Here is a 19,821-nt window from a genome sequence, read left to right on the forward strand (position 1 = left end):
CACACTTAAAGTCTGTTTAAATAGGCTGAGTTCTCCCCCATAAGAAGACCTTCACTCACTCACTGCCGGAGGGAGGGGTTGGGGTTGGGGAGGGAGGGAGGGAGTGGAGGGTAAGGGGGACAGGAATTAAAAGTTCAAAGGTACTGCAATTAAGTCATAAAGCATAGGTCATATATAATTTTTTGTCACAAAGTTTCACAATCACACCACAGCTATCTGGTGCCATCTTCTGTTTAAATCTGGGTTCATGAAGCATCGTGACAAACTCAAAATGACGTATATAAAAGTTTAAAACTTTCAAAAGTTCAAAATGACATATATATAAAAAAGTTTTATTCATGTCTCTTTTATATAATTCTCAACAGAAAAATACACTTCTCTTAGACAACAATTGATCTCATTTTGTTTTCATACATTTAAACGACCGCACATCTTTCTGTCTAGTGATTTAACTCAGCGGCTGTTTTTATTATAATATTATTGAATGTAGGCCTATTAGCTTGTTTTTAGTAGGCGGTTGCGCGTGAAGAAAGGACCCATTAGTTTACAATATTAATATGTTTAGGTAAAATCTCTTTTAGAACTGAATAATGCAACATTTGGATGTTTGATAGTTTAATCTGTGCCTGAATCATTTAAAAGGACTGTCAATAGACTATACCAAAACACCCGTTGTGAAAAATTAAGAGATCAAATATTTAAATTGACACTTCGAACTCTTGGCGCGTCTTCACTACACATCCCCACCACAAAACATCTGTCGATCGTCGCCTTTATGTCTGAATCATACAATTAGGCTATCACACCGCATGAAAACGAATCTCCCGCTGCTCAGCGCCTAAAAACCTGGATCAAAATACGCCTTATCAATTTCGATGCTCTCAAATAATTTTGACTGGAAAAATGCAATACAACACGTGTTAAAGCTACAATTTATAATGCATACTATTTCAATGACAATATTGTGTTTGCCAATCTGAACCTAATGTTTAAAATACATTTTAGTCTCTGGTAAAAGTAAATAACACTTGTTAATCGTTTATTCGTTTTTTAAAGTGAACGTCTGAATGAGACTGCTCAACCAGTATCGTCTGTTTGCGTAAAATAAACCTATTTGTTAACTAATATCATTCAGTATCCACTGTTTTAGAATCTCATGGTTAAAAATAAAAATAAAAAATGTAACAAACGTTTGTATTAAATATATTTCGTCAGAATTCGTTTTTAGTAGGCAGTTGCGCGTGAAGAAAGGACGCATTAATTTACAATATTAATATGTTTAGTTAAAAGTTATTTTAGAATTGAATAATGCAACATTGGGACGTTTGATAGTTTAATCTGTGGCTGAATCATTTAAAAGGACTGCCGATAGACTATACCAAACCCCCAGTTGTGAAATATCCAGAGATCAAAGCTTTAAATTGACACTTCGAAATCTTGGCGTATTCACCCCCATGAACACAGATCCAATTAACAACCCTAAGGTCTGGTCAAAATACAAATTTAATTAACCCCCAGTCATTTCGTCAGCCTTTATGTCTGAATCATAAAATGAATTACCCCGCCGCATGAAAGCTGAGACCCCGCTGCTCAGCGCCTTAAAGGCTGGATCAAAAAACGCGTTATAAATTTGGATGCACTCCTGAAATAATTTTGATTAGAAAAAATGCAATACAACACGTGTTAAAGTTACAATTTATAATGCATACTATTTCAATGAAAACTCATACTATTTGGTTTAAAATACGTTTTAGTCTCTGGTAAAAGTAAATAACCCTTGTTAATCATTTATTCGTTATTTTAAAGTGTCCGTCTAAATGAGTTTGCTCTGCCAGTATCGTCTGTTTGCGTAAAATAAACTAATATCATTCAATATCCACTGTTTTAGAATCTCATGGTTAAAAAATAAAAAAATAAAAAAATGTAACAAACTTTTGTATTAAAGACATTTCGTCAGAATTATATATAAAATAAACCTGTTTACCAAAATACTGTATTTTCTAGTGAATGTTGTTAAAGTTTTTATAATTTTAGAGTGCCTTTGTTGTATTTGCCAACTTGATACGTTTTTTTTTAAAACAAAATGTCAAAGTTTTCGTTAAATACATTTAAACCTTTAAATAATACTTTAAAACACTTCCTAAGATTAGGAGGAGTTAAGCCCCACCCCACGGAGGGGCTTGTCAACTGATCTTACGCCATTGTCATTTTCGACGAGATCGTGAAAGGACTTTAAACGGAGTCGTGTAAGATTTCTGTCTTATATAGTTAAAATTATATATTATGTTTTTAGAAAATGTATCCTGTTTGCTAGGTTAATGTTAAACATCATCTTACTTACATCACTTATCGCTGAATGAGTTCATGAAAGGATTTTAAACGGTAGATTTTGTGCTGCATTTTACAATTTATGCTATTTAAAATGCTCTTTGTTGAAATACTATTTTAAAATACATTTTATGTTTTTGTTCAGCATCTTTAAAGTGACATTGCTAGAGATGTGTTAGACAACGTAATGTTTAAAAACACATTTTCTTCTCTTTGTCAAAAGTTTAAAAACCAAAACAGTTTTTCACCAAGCATTAAACCCCAATAAAGACATCATTTAAACACATTTTAAACGTAATACTACTTTTTTTTTCATCTCAGTTTTCCATTAAAGATTAATAATCTTTCTACTCTTTTAAATACACCGATGGGGGTATCAGAACAGACACGCCATATCACAGCATGTACAACTGCCGGAGGGAGGGGAGGGGAGGGGAGGGGAGGGGGGCGGAGGGAAAGGTCAAATGTACAGCAATTAAACCATAAATCAGGGCCATAAATCATTTTTTGTCACAACGTACATAATACATACTACTCTCATGTCCTTTTAACTGCATGTTCTTTAGTCATTTAAAAAAAAAAAAAAACCCTCTAAACTAAACAAACATGCCTTTCGTTCAAGAATGATATAACTGAGTGATTCATTCGTTTGTGATCGAGTATACCAGTACATTCACTTCATTCACATTTAAATGATAGACATGACTGGTTCATTTAGTGGGTGTAACCAATGATCTACTCCTTCACAACCCACACTCGAATACTATTCGCTCATGCTATATGAAAAGCCACTAAAGCAGTCTTGTGCTTCAAAATGGAGCTCATTGGCTTTGATAGAGAGAGATGTTAGAGAATGAGAAATATGAGTCGGTGTATGAATGGAGGTGAATGATTCGTTCACTTAAAAGATATGTTCAAAAAGACTGATTCGTTCACGAATAAACAATTGGGCTAAACCATTTTGTAGGGAAGGGAAAGGAGATCGGTGATATTGATTTTGAGATTATTTCATCAATATTGCATGTTTTTGTTGGTTTGATTTATCTTCTAGATATACAAACTGTATGTTCATTTAGTCATAGTGTAGGGGCCTTTAGCATAACTACTGAAGTTTTTGTGGGCCACACTGGACTGAGGGCCCCTAGAATTGCCACTACATTTCACCCCACTAGCGATGGACCAGGCCGCTCCTGTAATGATGTCATTATACAGTATGTGTATAAACTGCACCTGGGTTGGTTAGATATTCATCACATCAGAAGCACACGTGAGTCTGGAGGCATGAAGAGAAATACAAATATAATTGAATGTAACTCCATGGGATTGACAACTGCAATGCATTCTGTTTATCACCCAATAAATAAAAAAATAATCAGCGCGGGGGGCCTTTGTAGTTCAGCGAGTAAAGATGCTGACTACCACCCATGGAGTCACGAATTCGAATCCAGGGTGTGCTGAGTGACACCAGTCAGGTCTCCTAAGCAACCAAATTGGCCCGGTTGCTAGGGAGGGTAGAGTCACATGGGGTAACCACCTCGTGGTCACTATAACGTTTTTCTCAATCTTAGTGGGGCATGTGGTGAGTTGTGCGTGGATGCCGCGGGGAATAGCATGAGCCTCCACATGCGTCATGTAACGTGCTCAAAATGCCTCGTGATATGATGCACGGATTGATGGCCTCAGATGTGGTTCATCGTCCGCCACCCGCATTGATTCACTACACCACTCCGGCGATTTAGAGCACTTTGTGAGGGTAGTTACAAATTGAAAAAATAATCAGTGCAAGCACAAGTACAAAAGTATTTAATTAAACCTACACATGTATATGTTTGTATAAATGATTGCATTCATATATTTATGCACTTATCCTGAAAACAACAAATGCAAACATGATACCCGTGTCTGTTGTAAAACTATTTCAATGATATCGACATCAGTCCATTAATCAAATAAAGAAAAGTGCAGAGACAGGATGTTTTTGGAACAAATAGAAATGTAATTTACTATTTTTCACAAAAATACACAACAAACTAGTAGAATAACAACCTGAATTATTTTTTAATATATTCATAAATATATTTTATAAGCTGCACATGATGTGAACACTGAAGTCTACCAAGACTAAATATCCAAAGATGTTTTTTTTTATATTCAGCATGTCACAATAATGTGCTAATCACATCTCTAACTAAAAGTATTGCACTTCCTCTCCTCAAGAGGTCAATTAGTGCCAAATGAACTCCGAATCAAATTATGGTTTTGGCAACTCCAGATGGAAAGAGGCTCTAAATGAACCAGTCTGTGAATGCATTCAAAGTGCAAGTTATATTCGGAAAAATAAAGATACATAAAGATAGACAGAGAGAGAGAGAATAAAGTGAAATAGTTAAATAAATTCATTTTGGTTGAATAAGTAAAACAAATGCTATGTCACAGTTGAGTCACTCAACAATGCTCCTGAAACGTAAAATCTCTCACTGCCAATCAACAAGCATCAATTCTTTTCAAAGCAATTTGCATGCATTCCCTGTTGCAAACATCTCTAACTCACACACACACACAATATTCTGAATGAACAGAAAATACAAGTATTGACATCTTTAAATAATAGGTTGCTTGTTTTGGTTACAGCATTTCATATGACAGTGGGAAAATATTGTCCAATGAAATCAAAGGCCTAACCATATTCAAACTGACAATGAACAATTAGTCGTTACATCTAGTGACACTAACTACACTAACAAACCACATTTATGAATTGGCTGATAATACTTCAGCCTGATTCAAAAGCTTCAAAAAGATGCTTTGAAAGACAAACATAAATGTACAGAACATCTGTAATCCCTTAATTTAAAACATCACTATTGCACTTTTAAAGAAATGTAAAGGAATGTTCCATGTTCAATACAAGTTAAGCTCAATGAACAGCATTTGTGGCATAATATTTGATGACCACAAAAAAGAAAGAAGCAAAAATCGAGGTTGCAGTGAGACAATGGAAGTGAATGGAGGGTTAAAATGCAGAATTGTGAAACTTATCATTTTAAAAGGACTACAATTCTTCTGTTAAAACTTGTGTTTTGGGCTGTAAACTGGTTTAAAATGTCGTTTTACTGACGTTTTAGGGATTACAGTGTTACATCGTCATGGAAACGAAAAATTGGATATAACTTCACACAGAAGTTAGTAAGCGATTATGTCACACTAAAATCATGTTAACATTCATAATGTTTCATTCTTTCAGCTACACTTTTCAAACCGAGTATTTTAACGTATACAGATTGGCCCAAATCACTTCCATTGTGACTGCTTCACTGTAACCCAGATTTTAGAGCAAAGGAGGGTTGTCGTAATCAACATTATGCCATAAATGCTGTTCATTGAGGATAACTTGTATTGAACCCGGAATACTCCTTTAAGCCATACATTATTTTATTTAATATATGTGTAAAGATGTGTTTTTGAAAAAGGAAGATGAATGATATAAAATGTAACAGAGGCTTTGGTATTCAAAACTTCATTCCAGACACTTAAAAAATATACAAAAACCTCAAACTTTCCAAACAAATATTTTAAACAACAATCAATCTAGACTGTACATACATTTATTTTATAGGATATTAACCTCTTTTTCCCTTGTAAAATGGCTTTCTTTGAATATCACAAATAAATAAAGAAAATGCAACAATAACAAAGCATTAAAAAAGAAAACATGTTAATCATTTCATATTAATTACCTTTTGGTGTATGGAATGCTGATTGGAAAGCATTTGCGAAAAACCTGAATGCCGGCAACACCACAGCATTTGAAATTCTTTAAAGTAAATGATTTATTCTTGGCTGTGTTTAACTTCATTTAGAAAATCATGTCATACAGACAGTGAAGCTGTTTTAATGTTCTCACAGTGAAAGTTCCTTTAGTAGATCTTCAGCCCAACTCTTGCCACACAGTTCCAGACCGGCGTAGTCTTGATTTAAAACCTATAAAACCTTTAGCCTTGATTTTGTTTTGGATTTAGTGATCTTGCTCTGTAATCCAGCAGTAATTGGTGTAAATTCAATGCAATTGACAGTCTTAGACTTATTTCCATACAAGCTGGTTATCTTAAGATGGACTGAAGATCTTAATGGGAAGAGGAGACTGAAGTTTAGGCATCATAGCCCTTGTTTTGCAGGTAGTTAAAGAGAGCATCCAGTCCTTTAGTGGAACACCAAAGCTGTTTGAGCATCTGACACTCCTTCTCATTCACATCTTCCAGAATAGACTTCAGGATGCTCCGCATCAGGCATTTGGATTCTTCCAAAACCTTTATGAGGGATGGAGAGAGGAGAACACTGGTAAATTAAGACTTTTAATTAAATATATTTTGATTCCTCACAGGTTGCTCTTTCAAAGCTTAGTAGACAACTTTGTCTCAGATGTTTCTCTAAAAATGTCTTCCAGACACATAGGACAACTGTTGACACACAGCTTTATAATGAATGTTCATAGCACAGATCAGATCACATGCATTTGAAAACATTTTAAGTTCATATTTGAGATCTTTGACTTTTGATTGCAGACTTTGTATCTTGGCAAATCTGAGCACAATTTAAAGCGTTTCCACAATCAAGCCAAATGAGGGTGTGCTAGTGCGTGCCAGGGCCAGTTGTGTTACCAGTGTCACTTCAGGGCCTTCAACGTGCCTCCTCAGGGCTTTCTTGGGGCCAACGGACAATGGTCTTTGGCCTGCTGATTACCCTTGAGCCAACCAATACCGAACGGGAATTGAGGCGAAGTCAATGTCAAAGGAAGAGTTTCGCCAAACTTCCCAGTTTGTGTATACGCCCAACAACAATTAACATTTTTGCAACTGGAGGCAGTGTTTCGAATTTTGGTCATCACAGACAGACCTTTGCTAAATCAATCTACTCTTTTCGATTTCAATGTGAGATCAGTCTAAATGATCAGACCAGATAAATACACAATTTGTTTTTCAAATTTTATAGATTGCATTCACAAATTGCAACTTTTAGCTGATGGAATAGTTTAACTAAAGCATAACTAAATTATAAAAATAATTCCTGACTTTTTCAAGACTTGAAAACACTTAAAATTCCCTTATATTTTCAGGTTTTCCATGACCAAGGAAACCTTGAACAGATGTGCGATGAATAACCAGTTGTGTATATTTATTGTTAAATACTGAAAAAGACATTGTAATATCTTTAAACTTTGAAGACCAAGAACACTTACCACAGCACTGCAGGCAGCCATCTCCTTTACACGTAACATGACTTCCTGGTTGAAGGTAGTGGGCCAGAACACTTGAGACACCAAACCTCGATTACATGCCTCCTGTGCCGTCAACTTGCGGCCACAAAACAGTATCTCATTGGCCTACATTGGACGGGTTAGAGCCATAGAAGAGAAAGGGGATCAGGATTTTCCACCCTAAGTGGCTGCTACTAAATAAAAATTTTATTTACATTATTTCTAATTCATGTCAGCCACAACTGGACCAGTACTTCCAAGACCCTGTTTACACCTGATCCAATCCCAAATGGACAGTTCCAAATACAAGTGTACATTCTGACATTTGAGGGATAGTTTTAAAACTAGTGGTGCACCGATCAGGACATTTGAGGCCGAAATGATCTCCGATTTTTTTTTTAACACTAAGATCAGCTGATATAATACAATTTTTTTCTAAAAATGGCTGTTACGTTCCAAGTGTGTTTTGGTGTTTTTGTTTTTCTTTCTCCCATTTTATTTCTCTTCACTCTATCTTGCTCTCAGGCTTCTGCCTATTGGATATGTCACCTGCCAATCATCATCATCAGGGCGTTGTGACCTCACCCTATCTGCTGCTGCCCCGCCTGTTTAAAAAGGTCATCCGGCATGCTTGTTTGAAGACGTGCAGTGTGTGTGTGTGTGTGTGTGTGTGTTATTTTTGGTTTGAGAAATTTACCCTTGTTGTAATTATTAGTTTATTTGAAACCTACTTGTTACGTGTTACTTTGACAACTGTGCATTTTACTGCTGTTCAATGGAACTTGATGTTCTTTTGTTTTGGGGAAAAGAGAACAGGTAAGCAGGTTCCGCAATATACATGCTACACGTAGTGATTTGATTGATAGGCACATTAGGTAAGGAGCGTGCGTCACCCCTTGTATATTTGTGTGTGTTTTCTTTAGTTAGAGTAGGTAATTTAGAGCATCATATACGCTGAAGAATGTTGTTCCCTTTACAAAAGGCTTCACTACGATGTTGCGCTGCTAAGCGCTACGGGGAACAATCTTGCATTGTAAGCAGCTGTGAATTTGAGTGAAACACGTCAATGAACATTGACCTGAATTTATAGCCTCGGCTGGTGAAGATCATTAGATGCACCTGTGGCCAGGCTATAAAATAGAGGCGTCACCGGCGTGTCGACAGATATTTTTCATTCAGAGCATACTATGCTGTGTGTCTCACAACCTGCTAGAAAACTTTCTTCCCTCTTTGTTAGGAGTTAGAAATTGTTAGGCAGTGCGCAGAACTTTCTTTCTTTCTCTCTCTGCTCTGAAAGAGTATATATTTATATATAAAAAAAAAAGAAAAAAGAGAGAATGACGGAGAAACAGAGCAAACGATGCGTGTTTCCTTGTCAACGTCTCATGACGGACAAGGACACGCATGAGTTTTGCTTTGTTTGGGCGAAGAGCACGCGGCTCTCGCGTTGGGGCGGGGCGGGTGCGCGCATTTTGACCTTTCGGTCGGGATGCTTCGCGCTCGCCTCGCTTACTTCCGAAAGCCAGCACCCGCACTTCATTCGTGGGGCTCTCGTATGGATCTGGCTGAGGAGCGAGAGACGGGTGCGTCCCTTTCGCTCGCTCTCTCCCCAGATCCGGCTGGTCCTTCTCGTGTTCTTGAAGCACGCACCGGCGCCTCTTCAGTTCAGGAGGGGGACCTCGATTCCCTTGGGTCTATAGATTTCGAGTTACCCACATCAGAGCACTTAAAACATGATGCAAAATCCTCTGAGGAGTTACTCGATGTGGTGACTCGTGCTGTGGCCAGACTTCAATTAGACTGGCCACGTGACCAAGAAACCCCCAAACACTCCAAATTAGAGGATAGATTTCTGTCTGATGGCCAAGGGAAGGGAACACCTCATCAGTCCCTTCCCTTCTTTGATGACCTCCACGATGAGCTTGCTCGTTCGTGGAGGAACCCTTATACCTCGCGCGTTCACGTGCCCTCGACGTCGTTATATTCGACTATCGTGGGTGCTGAGGCGCGAGGTATTCGAGGATGCCGCCGGTCGAAGAGACACTTGCGGGTTATCTCTCGCCGGGTTCGGCATCGTCCTTGAAAAAACCTGCTCTCCCCTCTAAGCCATGCAGGACTACCTCCATGCTAGTGGGGAGGGCTTATCAAGCGGCAGGTCAGGCTGGTGCTGCGCTGCACACCATGGCTGTGTTACAGGCGTACCAGGCTGACCTGCTAAAAGATCTGAGTGCGGGTGAAACTCTCGACGAAGAGGCCTTTTCAGAGCTTCGTCGAGCTACGGATTTGTCTCTCCGCACGACCAAGCAGTCAGCCCGTGCCATTGGCCGGTCTATGTCCGCTTTAGTCAGTACGGAGAGGCATTTATGGCTTAACCTGTCAGGCATCCGAGATAGGGACAGAGTTTTCTTAATCGATGCCCCGGTTTCCCCTTCTGGTCTCTTCGGAGATGCCATGAATACGGTTATCTCCAGATTCCAGGAGGCGAAAAGCCATGAGGAAGCCTTTGGGCAGTTTCTTCCTCGCCGCACTCAGGGGGCGGGGCTGTCGGCCACCCAGTCTCGCCCCGCCTCTGCTAGGAGAGAGGCTCAAAAACAGAGCGTGGCGAGTTGTGCTCCCCCTCGTAGGGACTGGGGACAGGCTCGTCGCCCTCAGCAGCCGCCCAAGAAGGACCTCAGGGCTGTGATCTCTAAAAGAAAGAAGCCCTGACGTTCTTGTACCCAACTTTGTGAGGGTAGTTCTCTTCGGGACGGGGCGCGTGTATCATCCACTTCGGCCCTCCCGATACCCTCACGAAACCTCTTCAATCCCGCCGCCTTTGGTGTTTCGGGTGATAGAGGCTTCCAACAAAGAGTTGGGTGTACCGTTGCTTCCTGCCATAGTCCAGGACACGGAACACTCAACACCCCCTCAACAGGAAGTGTTGAAATTAGTACCCATCTCAGAGAACCTGGCAGTGTGGAAACTTCTGCCAGGTATTTCTATGTGGGTTCTAAAGACAGTAGAAAGAGGCTACAGAATTCAATTCGCTCGCCGCCCTCCGCATTTCAATGGTGTGGTTCCCACTACCGTAAGACCGGAGCAGGCATGTCTACTGTGGAAAGAACTGCAAAATCTCTTGGCAAAAGGGGCCATAGAACATGTTCCCCTTCCAGAGAAAGAGTCAGGCTATTACAGCAGATACTTCCTGGTTCCCAAGAAGGGTGGGGGGTTGCGTCCGATTCTAGATCTTCGAGGCTTGAACCGCTCGGTCAGGGTGTTCAAGTTCAAGATGCTAACTGTCAAGTCGGTCGTGTCTCAGATCCAACATCTCGATTGGCTGGTCACGATCAATCTCATGGACGCATATTTCCATATTGGAATTCTGCCACAGCACAGGAAGTTCCTGAGGTTCGCTTTCGGGGACGAAGCCTTCCAGTATCGGGTTCTTCCATTCGGCCTAGCCCTATCACCCTGCACATTCACGAAATGCATGGATGCAGCACTGGCTCCTTTGCGACTCCAGGGCATCCGCATTCTGAATTATTTAGATGACTGGCTGATACTAGCACAATCTCAAGAACTGGCAGCTCAGCACAGAGATATTGTCTTGGCTCATCTAGGTTCTCTGGGTCTGAGACTCAATGTCCAGAAGAGTGTTCTTGCTCCAACCCAGGAAATTACCTATCTAGGGATTATATGGAACTCGTTCACGATGCGGGCACAGTTGTCTCCCGCTCGTGTCAGCTCCATCCAGAACTCCCTGAGCAATCTCAGGCTAGGTCAAAGTTGCACTGTTCATCAGTATCAACGAATACTAGGTCTCATGGCGTCTGCGTCTACAGTGATTCCTTTGGGCCTTCTCCATATGAGACCGTTTCAGCTGTGGCTAAAAGCCAGGGGATTTCATCCAAGGGCCAGTCCCCTAAGGCAAATAAGGGTTACGCGCCGAGCGCTTCGTTCCCTTTCTATGTGGCTCAGACCCCGGTTCCTTACCCCGGTTCCTTCCTCCCACTCTCAGTGCATCATGTCGTCGCAGGATGCTAACGACAGACGCCTCCCTGACGGGTTGGGGTGCCATCTTAAGTGGTCGTCCAGCCCAAGGGGAATGGGAGGGTCATCAGCTCGATTGGCACATCAACTGCCTCGAGCTGATGGCGGTATTTCTGGCCCTGAAATACTCCCTCCGACATCTGAGAGGCTGCCATGTCCTTGTGCGGGTGGACAACACAGCAGCAGTCTCCTACATAAACCGTCAAGGAGGTCTACGCTCTCGCCACCTGAATTTGCTGGCATGTCGGATTCTCCTTTGGGCCCAGGGCAAGCTCCTGTCACTCAGGGCAATTTACATCCCTGGACGCCTAAATGTGGGAGCAGATTTGCTGTCCAGACAAAACACACCGAGGGGCGAGTGGAAACTCCACCCCGAGGTAGTACAGCAAATTTGGGAGAGATTTTACAGAGCAGAAGTGGACCTCTTCGCCTCTCAAGAGACTGCGCAATGTCCCCTTTACTTCTCTCTGAGTCACCCAGCCCCCCTGGGTCTGGACGCGATGGCGCATACATGGCCCAGAATGTGTCTGTATGCTTTTCCCCCGGTTTCTCTGCTCCCGGGAGTCTTAGCCAGAGTTCGCCAGCAAGGGTCTTGCCTCTTACTGATAGCGCCTCACTGGCCGAAATTATATCTCTCCTCGACGGCTCGCCTTGGGCGATTCCGGACAGGAGGGACCTTCTGTCTCAGGCACAGGGGACGATATTTCATCCCTGGCCCGAATTGTGGAAACTTCATGTTTGGCCCCTGAAGGGTACCAACTGAGGAACACAGGGCTGTCGCCTGAAGTTATCGAGACCATTCTTAGTGCTAGGGCTCCGTCCACCAGAAGAATCTACACCAATAAATGGGGTGTCTTCGAAAGGTGGTGCAGTTTACATGGTGCAGATCCAACTGCCAAATTGTTTCAGTTCTGGACTTTCTGCAGGAAAACTGTCAGTAGGCATATGCCCCGCTACTCTCAGGGTTTATGTGGCCGCCATTTCGGCTTGCCACGCCTTGATGGACGGGGCGCCTTTGGGGAGGCACCCTCTACTCGCTCGCTACATTCGTGGAGCCAGGCCGACTGAGGCCTCCTGTTAGGACCAGAACTCCCTCATGGGACTTAGCAATAGTCCTGGAGGGTCTGGCCGAAACCCCCTTTGAACCTCTAGAGTCAGCGTCTGATAGACTTCTGACTCTCAAGCTGGTTTTTCTTGTGGCAATTACCTCTCTTAAGAGAATCGGGGATCTACAGGCTCTGTCTGTTTTGCCGGCCTGTTTAGAGTTTGCCCCAGGTATGGCCAAAGCTATCCTGCATCCTCATCCTGACTACCTTCCTAAGGTGCCTTTTTCGACACTACACCCTGTCACTCTGGAAGCCTTCTGCTCCCTGCCGTTTTTAACGCCGGAGCAGGAAAGTCTTCACGGACTTTGCCCAGTCCGTGCCCTTCAAACTTATGTCCACCGCACTAGCCAGTGGCGTAAGTCTGGGCAATTGTTTGTCTGCTTTGGGGGCCGCAACAAGGGGGCAGCCGCTACCAAGCAGACTATGTCACATTGGGTGAGGGATGCTATTGCCCTGGCCTATGAGGCGTGCGGTCAAGCTTTGCCAGTAGGTGTCAGGGCTCACTCCACCAGAGGGGTCGCCGCCTCTAAAGCCTTGGCTAGAGGGGTCCCTCTGCAGCAGGTTTGTGATGCGGCAGGCTGGTCCTCTCCGCACACATTCATCAGATTTTATAGTTTGGATGTTCATGCTACTCCGGGCTCTTACGTCCTTGAGTCGACATCCCAAGCTCATGCCTGAACAGGTTCGTGATGCGGCAGGCTGGTCCTTTCCGCACATGTTCATCAATCTTCATGGGTTAGATGTTTCTGCTACTCCGGATTCTTACGTCCTTGAGTCAACATCCCAAACTCATGCCTGAACAAGTTTGTGATGTGGCAGGCTGGTCCTCTCCGCTCACATTCATCAGTTTTTATGACAAGTTTGTGTTGCGATAGGGTTCTCTTCGCACACATTCATCGAACTTTATGGGTTAGATGCTTTGCTACTCCGTACTCTTATGTCATTGAGTCGACATCTCAGCTCATGCCTGAACAAGTTTGTGATAAAAACCACTTGACTTGACTTGATGCGGCAGGCTGGTCCTCTCCGCACACATTCAGCAAAATTGAATGGTTTAGATGTTTATGCTACTCTGGGCTCTTATGCCCTTGAGTCGACATCTCAAGCTCATGTCTGAGACCTCTCGTGTTTTTGTGAGTACACTGCACAACCGTAGGGGTCTGGACAGCCCCAAGTGCGGCGGCGTGGGTATTGCGTTCCCCGTAGCGCTTAGCAGCGCAACATCTTAGTGAAGCCTTTTGTAAAGGGAACGTCTCGGGTTACATGTGTAACCCTTGTTCCCTGAAAAAGGTGGAACGAGATGTTGCGCTGCTTTGCCGCACTGGGACGTCCCAGGACTGCTCTTCAGAAAAAGGTATCTGTCGACACGCTGGTGAGGCCTCTATTTTATAGCCTGGCCACAGGTGCATCTGATGATCTTCACCAGCCGAGGCTATAAATTCAGGTCAATGTTCATTGATGTGTTTCACACAAATTCACAGCTGCTCACAATGCAAGATTGTTCCCCGTAGCGCTTAGCAGCGCAACATCTCGTTCCGCCTTTTTCAGGGAACAAGGGTTACACATGTAACCCAAGACGGTTTCTTTCTACATTTTTCTTTTTGTAGGTAGATTAGAGGGTTTGTGGAATAGAATTCTTTTGTTTTGATTTGTTCTTTGATTTGGCGACACTCAGGTTCCTTTTCCCTGTGTTATGTCTTTTTGTTCTTTTTTAAAAAAAAATAATTCCACTAATTCCATAGCTGCTCCTGCACCTCATTCTAATTGGTTTGGCCTGTCATAGTAAATATAACATTTTACACTTTTGCAAGTTATATGTTGCAGTTATATGTTTGTGTGGGGCATAATTCAATCGGTAACAATTTACAAAAAGGTTCCATTTGGTCCACTTTAGTTAACATGAACTAATTAACTTAATGTTAGTTATAACATACACTGGCAGCCAAAAGTTTGGAATAATGTACAGATTTTGCTCTTATGGAAATAAACTGGTACTTTTCTCACCAAAGTGGTATTCAACTGATCAAAATGTATAATCAGGACATTAATAACATGAAAAATTACTATTACAATTTAAAAAAACATCTTAAACTGCTTTAAAGAGTTCTCATCAAATAATCCTCCACATGCAGCAATGACAGCTTTTCAGATCCTTGGCATTCTATCCATCAGTTTGTCCAGATACTCAAGTGACATTTCACCCCACACTTCCTGTAGCACTTGCCATAGAAGTGGATGTCTTGTTGGGCACTTCTCACGCACCATACAGTCTAACTGATCCCACAAAAGCTCAATGGGGTTCAGATCCATAACACTCTTGTCCAATTATCTGTTGTCCAATGTCTGTGTTTCTTTGCCCACTCAAACCTTTTCTTTTTGTTTTTTTGTTTCAAAAGTGGCTTTTTCTTTGCAATTTTTCCCATAAAGCCTCCTGAATCTTCTCTTTACTGTTGTACATGAAACTGGTGTTGAGTGGGTAGAATTCAATGAAGCTGTCAGCTGAGGACATGTGAGACTCTGATGTACTTCTCTTGTTTAGTTGTACATCTGGTCTTCCACATCTCTTTATGTCCTTGTTAGAGTCAGTTGTCCTTTGTCTTTGAAGACTGTAGTGAACACCTTTGTATGAAATCTTCAGTTTTTTGGCAACTTCAAGCATTGAGGACTTCATTCCTCAAAACAATGATTGACTGATGAGTTTCTAGAGAAAGCCGTTTCTTTTTTGCAATTTTTGACCTAAAATTTACCTTAAGACATGCCAGTCTGTTGCATACTGTGGCAACAAAGTCAATGTTAAGCTTCATTTAATGAACCAAATAGCTTTCATCTGTTTTTTATTTAATGGCAATTGATTTTCTAGCACCAAATTAGCAATTTAGCACGATTACTCAAGGATAAGGTGTTTTAATGATGGCTGCTGGAAATGCGGCCTGTCTAGATTTGATCACCAAGAATTTTTGAAACCAGAGAACTTTTTTCATATAGTGATGGTGTGTTTTTTTTTACATCAGTAATGTCTTGACTATACATTATGATCAGTTTAATGCTACATTGGTGAATTAAAGTACCAATTTCCTTCCGAAACAGCAAAATCTGTACATTATTCCAAACTCTTGGCTGCCAGTGTATACACATATATTTTTTTAAATCAATAGTTGTATTAGTTAATGCACATTAATGCACTATGAACAAACAATGAAAAATTGTATTTTCACTAACTAACATTATGATTAATCATGCTGTAAAAAATTTTTAAATTTTAAATGCTGTAAAAATATATTGTTCATTGTTTGGTCATGATACCGAATGCATTAACTAATGTTAAAGAACCTTTTTATTAAGTGTTACCAAAATTACATTAAAATTACATTAATTGTGAATTGCTAACATTTATTTTTATTAAAAAACATTATTAATAGTTGTAATAGTTAATTATTATTAATAGTTATTAATAGTTCTGTTGCCAATATCAAAAGGTCATTGTGACATACTGACAACCAAAAACCATGAGAGCATCACACACAGAAGAGATCATTTCAAAAATAATAAAAATAGAATTATTTTACATTTTTAAAAACAAAACAGTACATCATGCCTGAAAGTTTAAATTCGTGAATGCTTAGCATTGCCAACAACTCACCCTCCAAAGGCCACTCTGTCATTCTTCAAGGGCTGAGAAACACTCATTCATTAGAGGAGCAGTGTATGTGTGATTGCCTGCACGCTGCAAAAAAGATCGGCCCTAAATCTTGGCAAGATCGGCCAATCGCGATCATGGATTTAAGATGAATATCGGCTAATTTCAATCGGTGGCCGATCGATCGGTGCACCCCTATTTAAACAGTATGACTTTAAAACATAATGGAGCCTTGTTTGTTGAAATCACATGATGTTGCCACTTTGATACACGCTCCAAAACACTAATTCGAAACAATTTGTAAAGGTTTCGAAGTCAATTAGCAGTCTTTCTGTTTCGATGCATCCATTCCTATTGATCTGATCAATTGCAACATATTTTACCAGGAGTAAACAGTGTCCATGTGTCAGTGGGAAGTTCTATTAATCAAGGAATTGTGTTGAAATCCAAGCATAAATACTCTCTCATATGCATCTGAATGATTTAACTCACTAGTGCCACTCCCAGTATATGTGGGAAGGTGTATGAAGAGCAGCCAGAGGGGGTCATCCGCAAGGATGCGCAGGGGGTCTGGAACCAGGCTCTATCACTGGCCCAAACAATGTCACAAAGGGGCAAGATGGACGCTCCAAGTCCCAAAGCTGGTCCATTGATGGCCACCACGATAGGTTTCTTAAAATGGATGAAGGCCTTCACAAAGTCTCTGTTGTGAGTTTAGAGTTATAGTAGCCATGTTTATATATGTTTCTGTGTGGGTCAATGGATGTAATGTAATTGCAGTGCTGTGAAAAAGTAAACATGTTCCCAACATAATAGAACATACTGGATTGGCATTTTACCAATGTAGATAGATAAAGGGCAATATAATTTAACAAATGACACTTGGAATTGACATTTTGTAATAATAAAACAGAAATGTCCATTTATTTTATGGAAAAATTAGAGAAACCCGACATATCAAGTTCCAATAAGAAGATTGTTGAAAAGAAAGACAACATATTGCATAAATCTCAATTAACTGGTCTGGCTTGAACATGTTACCATCATGCCAAGATCAAAATAGCTGCCTGGTGCCCACAGAGGGAAGACTGTTGAGGCTTATGAGTCTGGAATAGGATTTCAAGTAATTTCCAGGCAATCTGAAATCCACCATTGAAAATCTACCACTGTACTTAATCTACAAATGGAGAAGTTTTCAGACTGCTGGCAGTCTGTCCAGACCAGGCCAGTCCCACTAAATGTACCCCAAGAACAGAGCACAAGATACTTTAGGAAGTCTCAAGAGATCTATGGACATCTCAGACAACAGTCGATGCAAATATGCACCGGTCAACCATTTGAAAGAGATCGCACAAATCTGGTCAACACCGGAGCTCAGCAAGGAACAAGTTTCTGCCCTCACAAAAAAAAAATAAAGTATGTCAAGAAAAGATTGAAGTTTGCCATCCAACACCAAGGAAGGAAATGGACTTCAAAGGCCATGGCCACACTAACTTGCTTTTGTTTGAAAAATCATTGCTTTAGCTGTTTATGCCTCTCAACCACACTTGAACAGCGTTAACAGTGTTTCGACTTTCGAAAACGTTCTCCACTACATATTTTGGGAAACATTGACATTAGGAAACTGAAAACGGAGATTGTTGTTTGGTCGCAGTTCCAAACATTATGTTTGGCAAAATGCAAGATCTGAAAAAAGAACCCCATACCCACTGTGAAGTGTTTTGAGTGTTATGGTTTGGAGATGTTTTGCTGCCTCAGGTTCCGGCAAACTTGCCATCATAACATCCACATTATACAAAAGAGTTTATAAGGAGAATATTTACGCCATTTAGATCCCATAACAGCAGTCAAGGCCTTAGCACACCAGAGGCAGGCCGATAATGCAAAATGCATCACAGTAACCATTAATGACAACGAATCACCATTATATGGCATTAACGTTAACACGTTCATGCCTATACATAAGTGATGCTAATTGACAAGCAATTTTAACTCTGTATGGTAGGTGGTGCAAAGCACCTTTCATCTGGTCTGCCCTTCGCTGATCGTGACTGAGAAGAAAAAAACATTTTAGAAGTTTGCAAAACAACCAAGACTGAAAAACAGATTTCTCTACAAGCTGCAGCAGCGATGACGAGTTTGTTGTTGATTCAAAACACTTCCCAAACTATTTCATTTCACCTGCTGGACGTATTATCATGTCTGAGGGATAATTAGAGTAAATAATATTATTAACGGTTGAAACATGTTATCAATTGGAACAATACTGATTATATGCCACTGCAATGAATACTGTATATACTGTACTCATTTTGTTTAAATCACTGCATAATGCACACACATAATGACTGTTAAAACTATACAAAAATATGTCAATTGGAACAATACTGATTGTATCATCCTGCCATGTACATCTACTTATGTTGCTCAAAACCCTACAGTTATGAATGAAATGTGACTAAACACAAATCCCAACCAACAAAACCCATTTTCAGTCTGACCCATTATTAGATACTGTAAAACTTAATAGCACAGCTGTTAATGACTGTAAATGATAGCACAGCATTAACAATTACACACTTCTGTACAGACACCACCAGATATTTGGTATACAAATATTGGACGAAGAAAAACACTTAAGATCCGTAAAGTTGTTTATTAAAAATAGAGATACGAAGGCGAAGATGCCGCAGTATAGAAGATATCTGAGGTATAAGATAACTCGCGTAAGATTAAATGCAAAAGGAAGCAATATGAAATTTGCATGTTGCCATGTTCATTGGTGTCTTTTGTCTTCGTGCTTTTATTTTGAAGTTCAGTTTAGTCCTTGTTTCCTGGTTCCTGTTTCCTGTTTGGTTTCTGTCATGTTCATTGGTGTCTTTTGTTGTTGTGCTCTTATGTTGAAGTTTAGTTTAGCCCCTGTCTCCTGGTTCCTTTTTGGTTTTTTGTAGTCCTTTGTAGTTTGTTATTATGATTGGTGTTCCCTTGATTGTTTCTTCCAGGTGTCCCTCATTCCCTTGTTTGTTCCTCTTGTATTTAAACCCTGGTTTCTTGTTCAGTCCTTGTCGATCGTTGTTTGATGTACAGTGGGTACGGAAAGTATTCAGACCCCCTTAAATTTTTCACTCTTTGTTATATTGCAGCCATTTGCTAAAATCATTTAAGTTCATTTTTTTTCCTCATTATTGTACACACAGCACCCCATATTGACAGAAAAACACAGAATTGTTGACATTTTTGCACATTTATTAAAAAAAGAAAAACTGAAATATCACATGGTCCTAAGTATTCAGACCCTTTGCTGTGACACTCATATATTTAACTCAGGTGCTGTCCATTTCTTCTGATCATCCTTGAGATGGTTCTACACCTTCAATTGAGTCCAGCTGTGTTTGATTATACTGATTGGACTTGATTAGGAAAGCCACACACCTGTCTATATAAGACCTTACAGCTCACAGTGCATG

General features: G+C 40.6%; 1 protein-coding gene across 2 annotated transcripts in view; it reads right to left on the reverse strand.

Annotated features, from left to right (window-relative positions):
- Window positions 1–4,329: 4,329 nt before the first annotated feature.
- LOC127661276 (chromodomain Y-like protein 2) overlaps window positions 4,330–19,821 on the reverse strand; it is a 92,264-nt gene continuing 76,772 nt past the window's right edge. For both annotated transcript variants that reach the window (XM_052151911.1, XM_052151910.1), the window contains exons 5-7: window positions 16,847–17,057; window positions 7,565–7,708; window positions 4,330–6,635 (exon numbers count right to left, since the gene is read on the reverse strand). In XM_052151911.1, the coding sequence (XP_052007871.1) occupies window positions 6,477–6,635; window positions 7,565–7,708; window positions 16,847–17,057 (514 nt within the window). In that variant the 3' untranslated portion in view covers window positions 4,330–6,476. The remainder of the gene's footprint in view (window positions 6,636–7,564; window positions 7,709–16,846; window positions 17,058–19,821) is intronic.

This window comes from Xyrauchen texanus, chromosome 21, assembly GCF_025860055.1.
Source record: "Xyrauchen texanus isolate HMW12.3.18 chromosome 21, RBS_HiC_50CHRs, whole genome shotgun sequence".
NCBI classification, from domain to species: Eukaryota; Metazoa; Chordata; class Actinopteri; order Cypriniformes; family Catostomidae; genus Xyrauchen; species Xyrauchen texanus.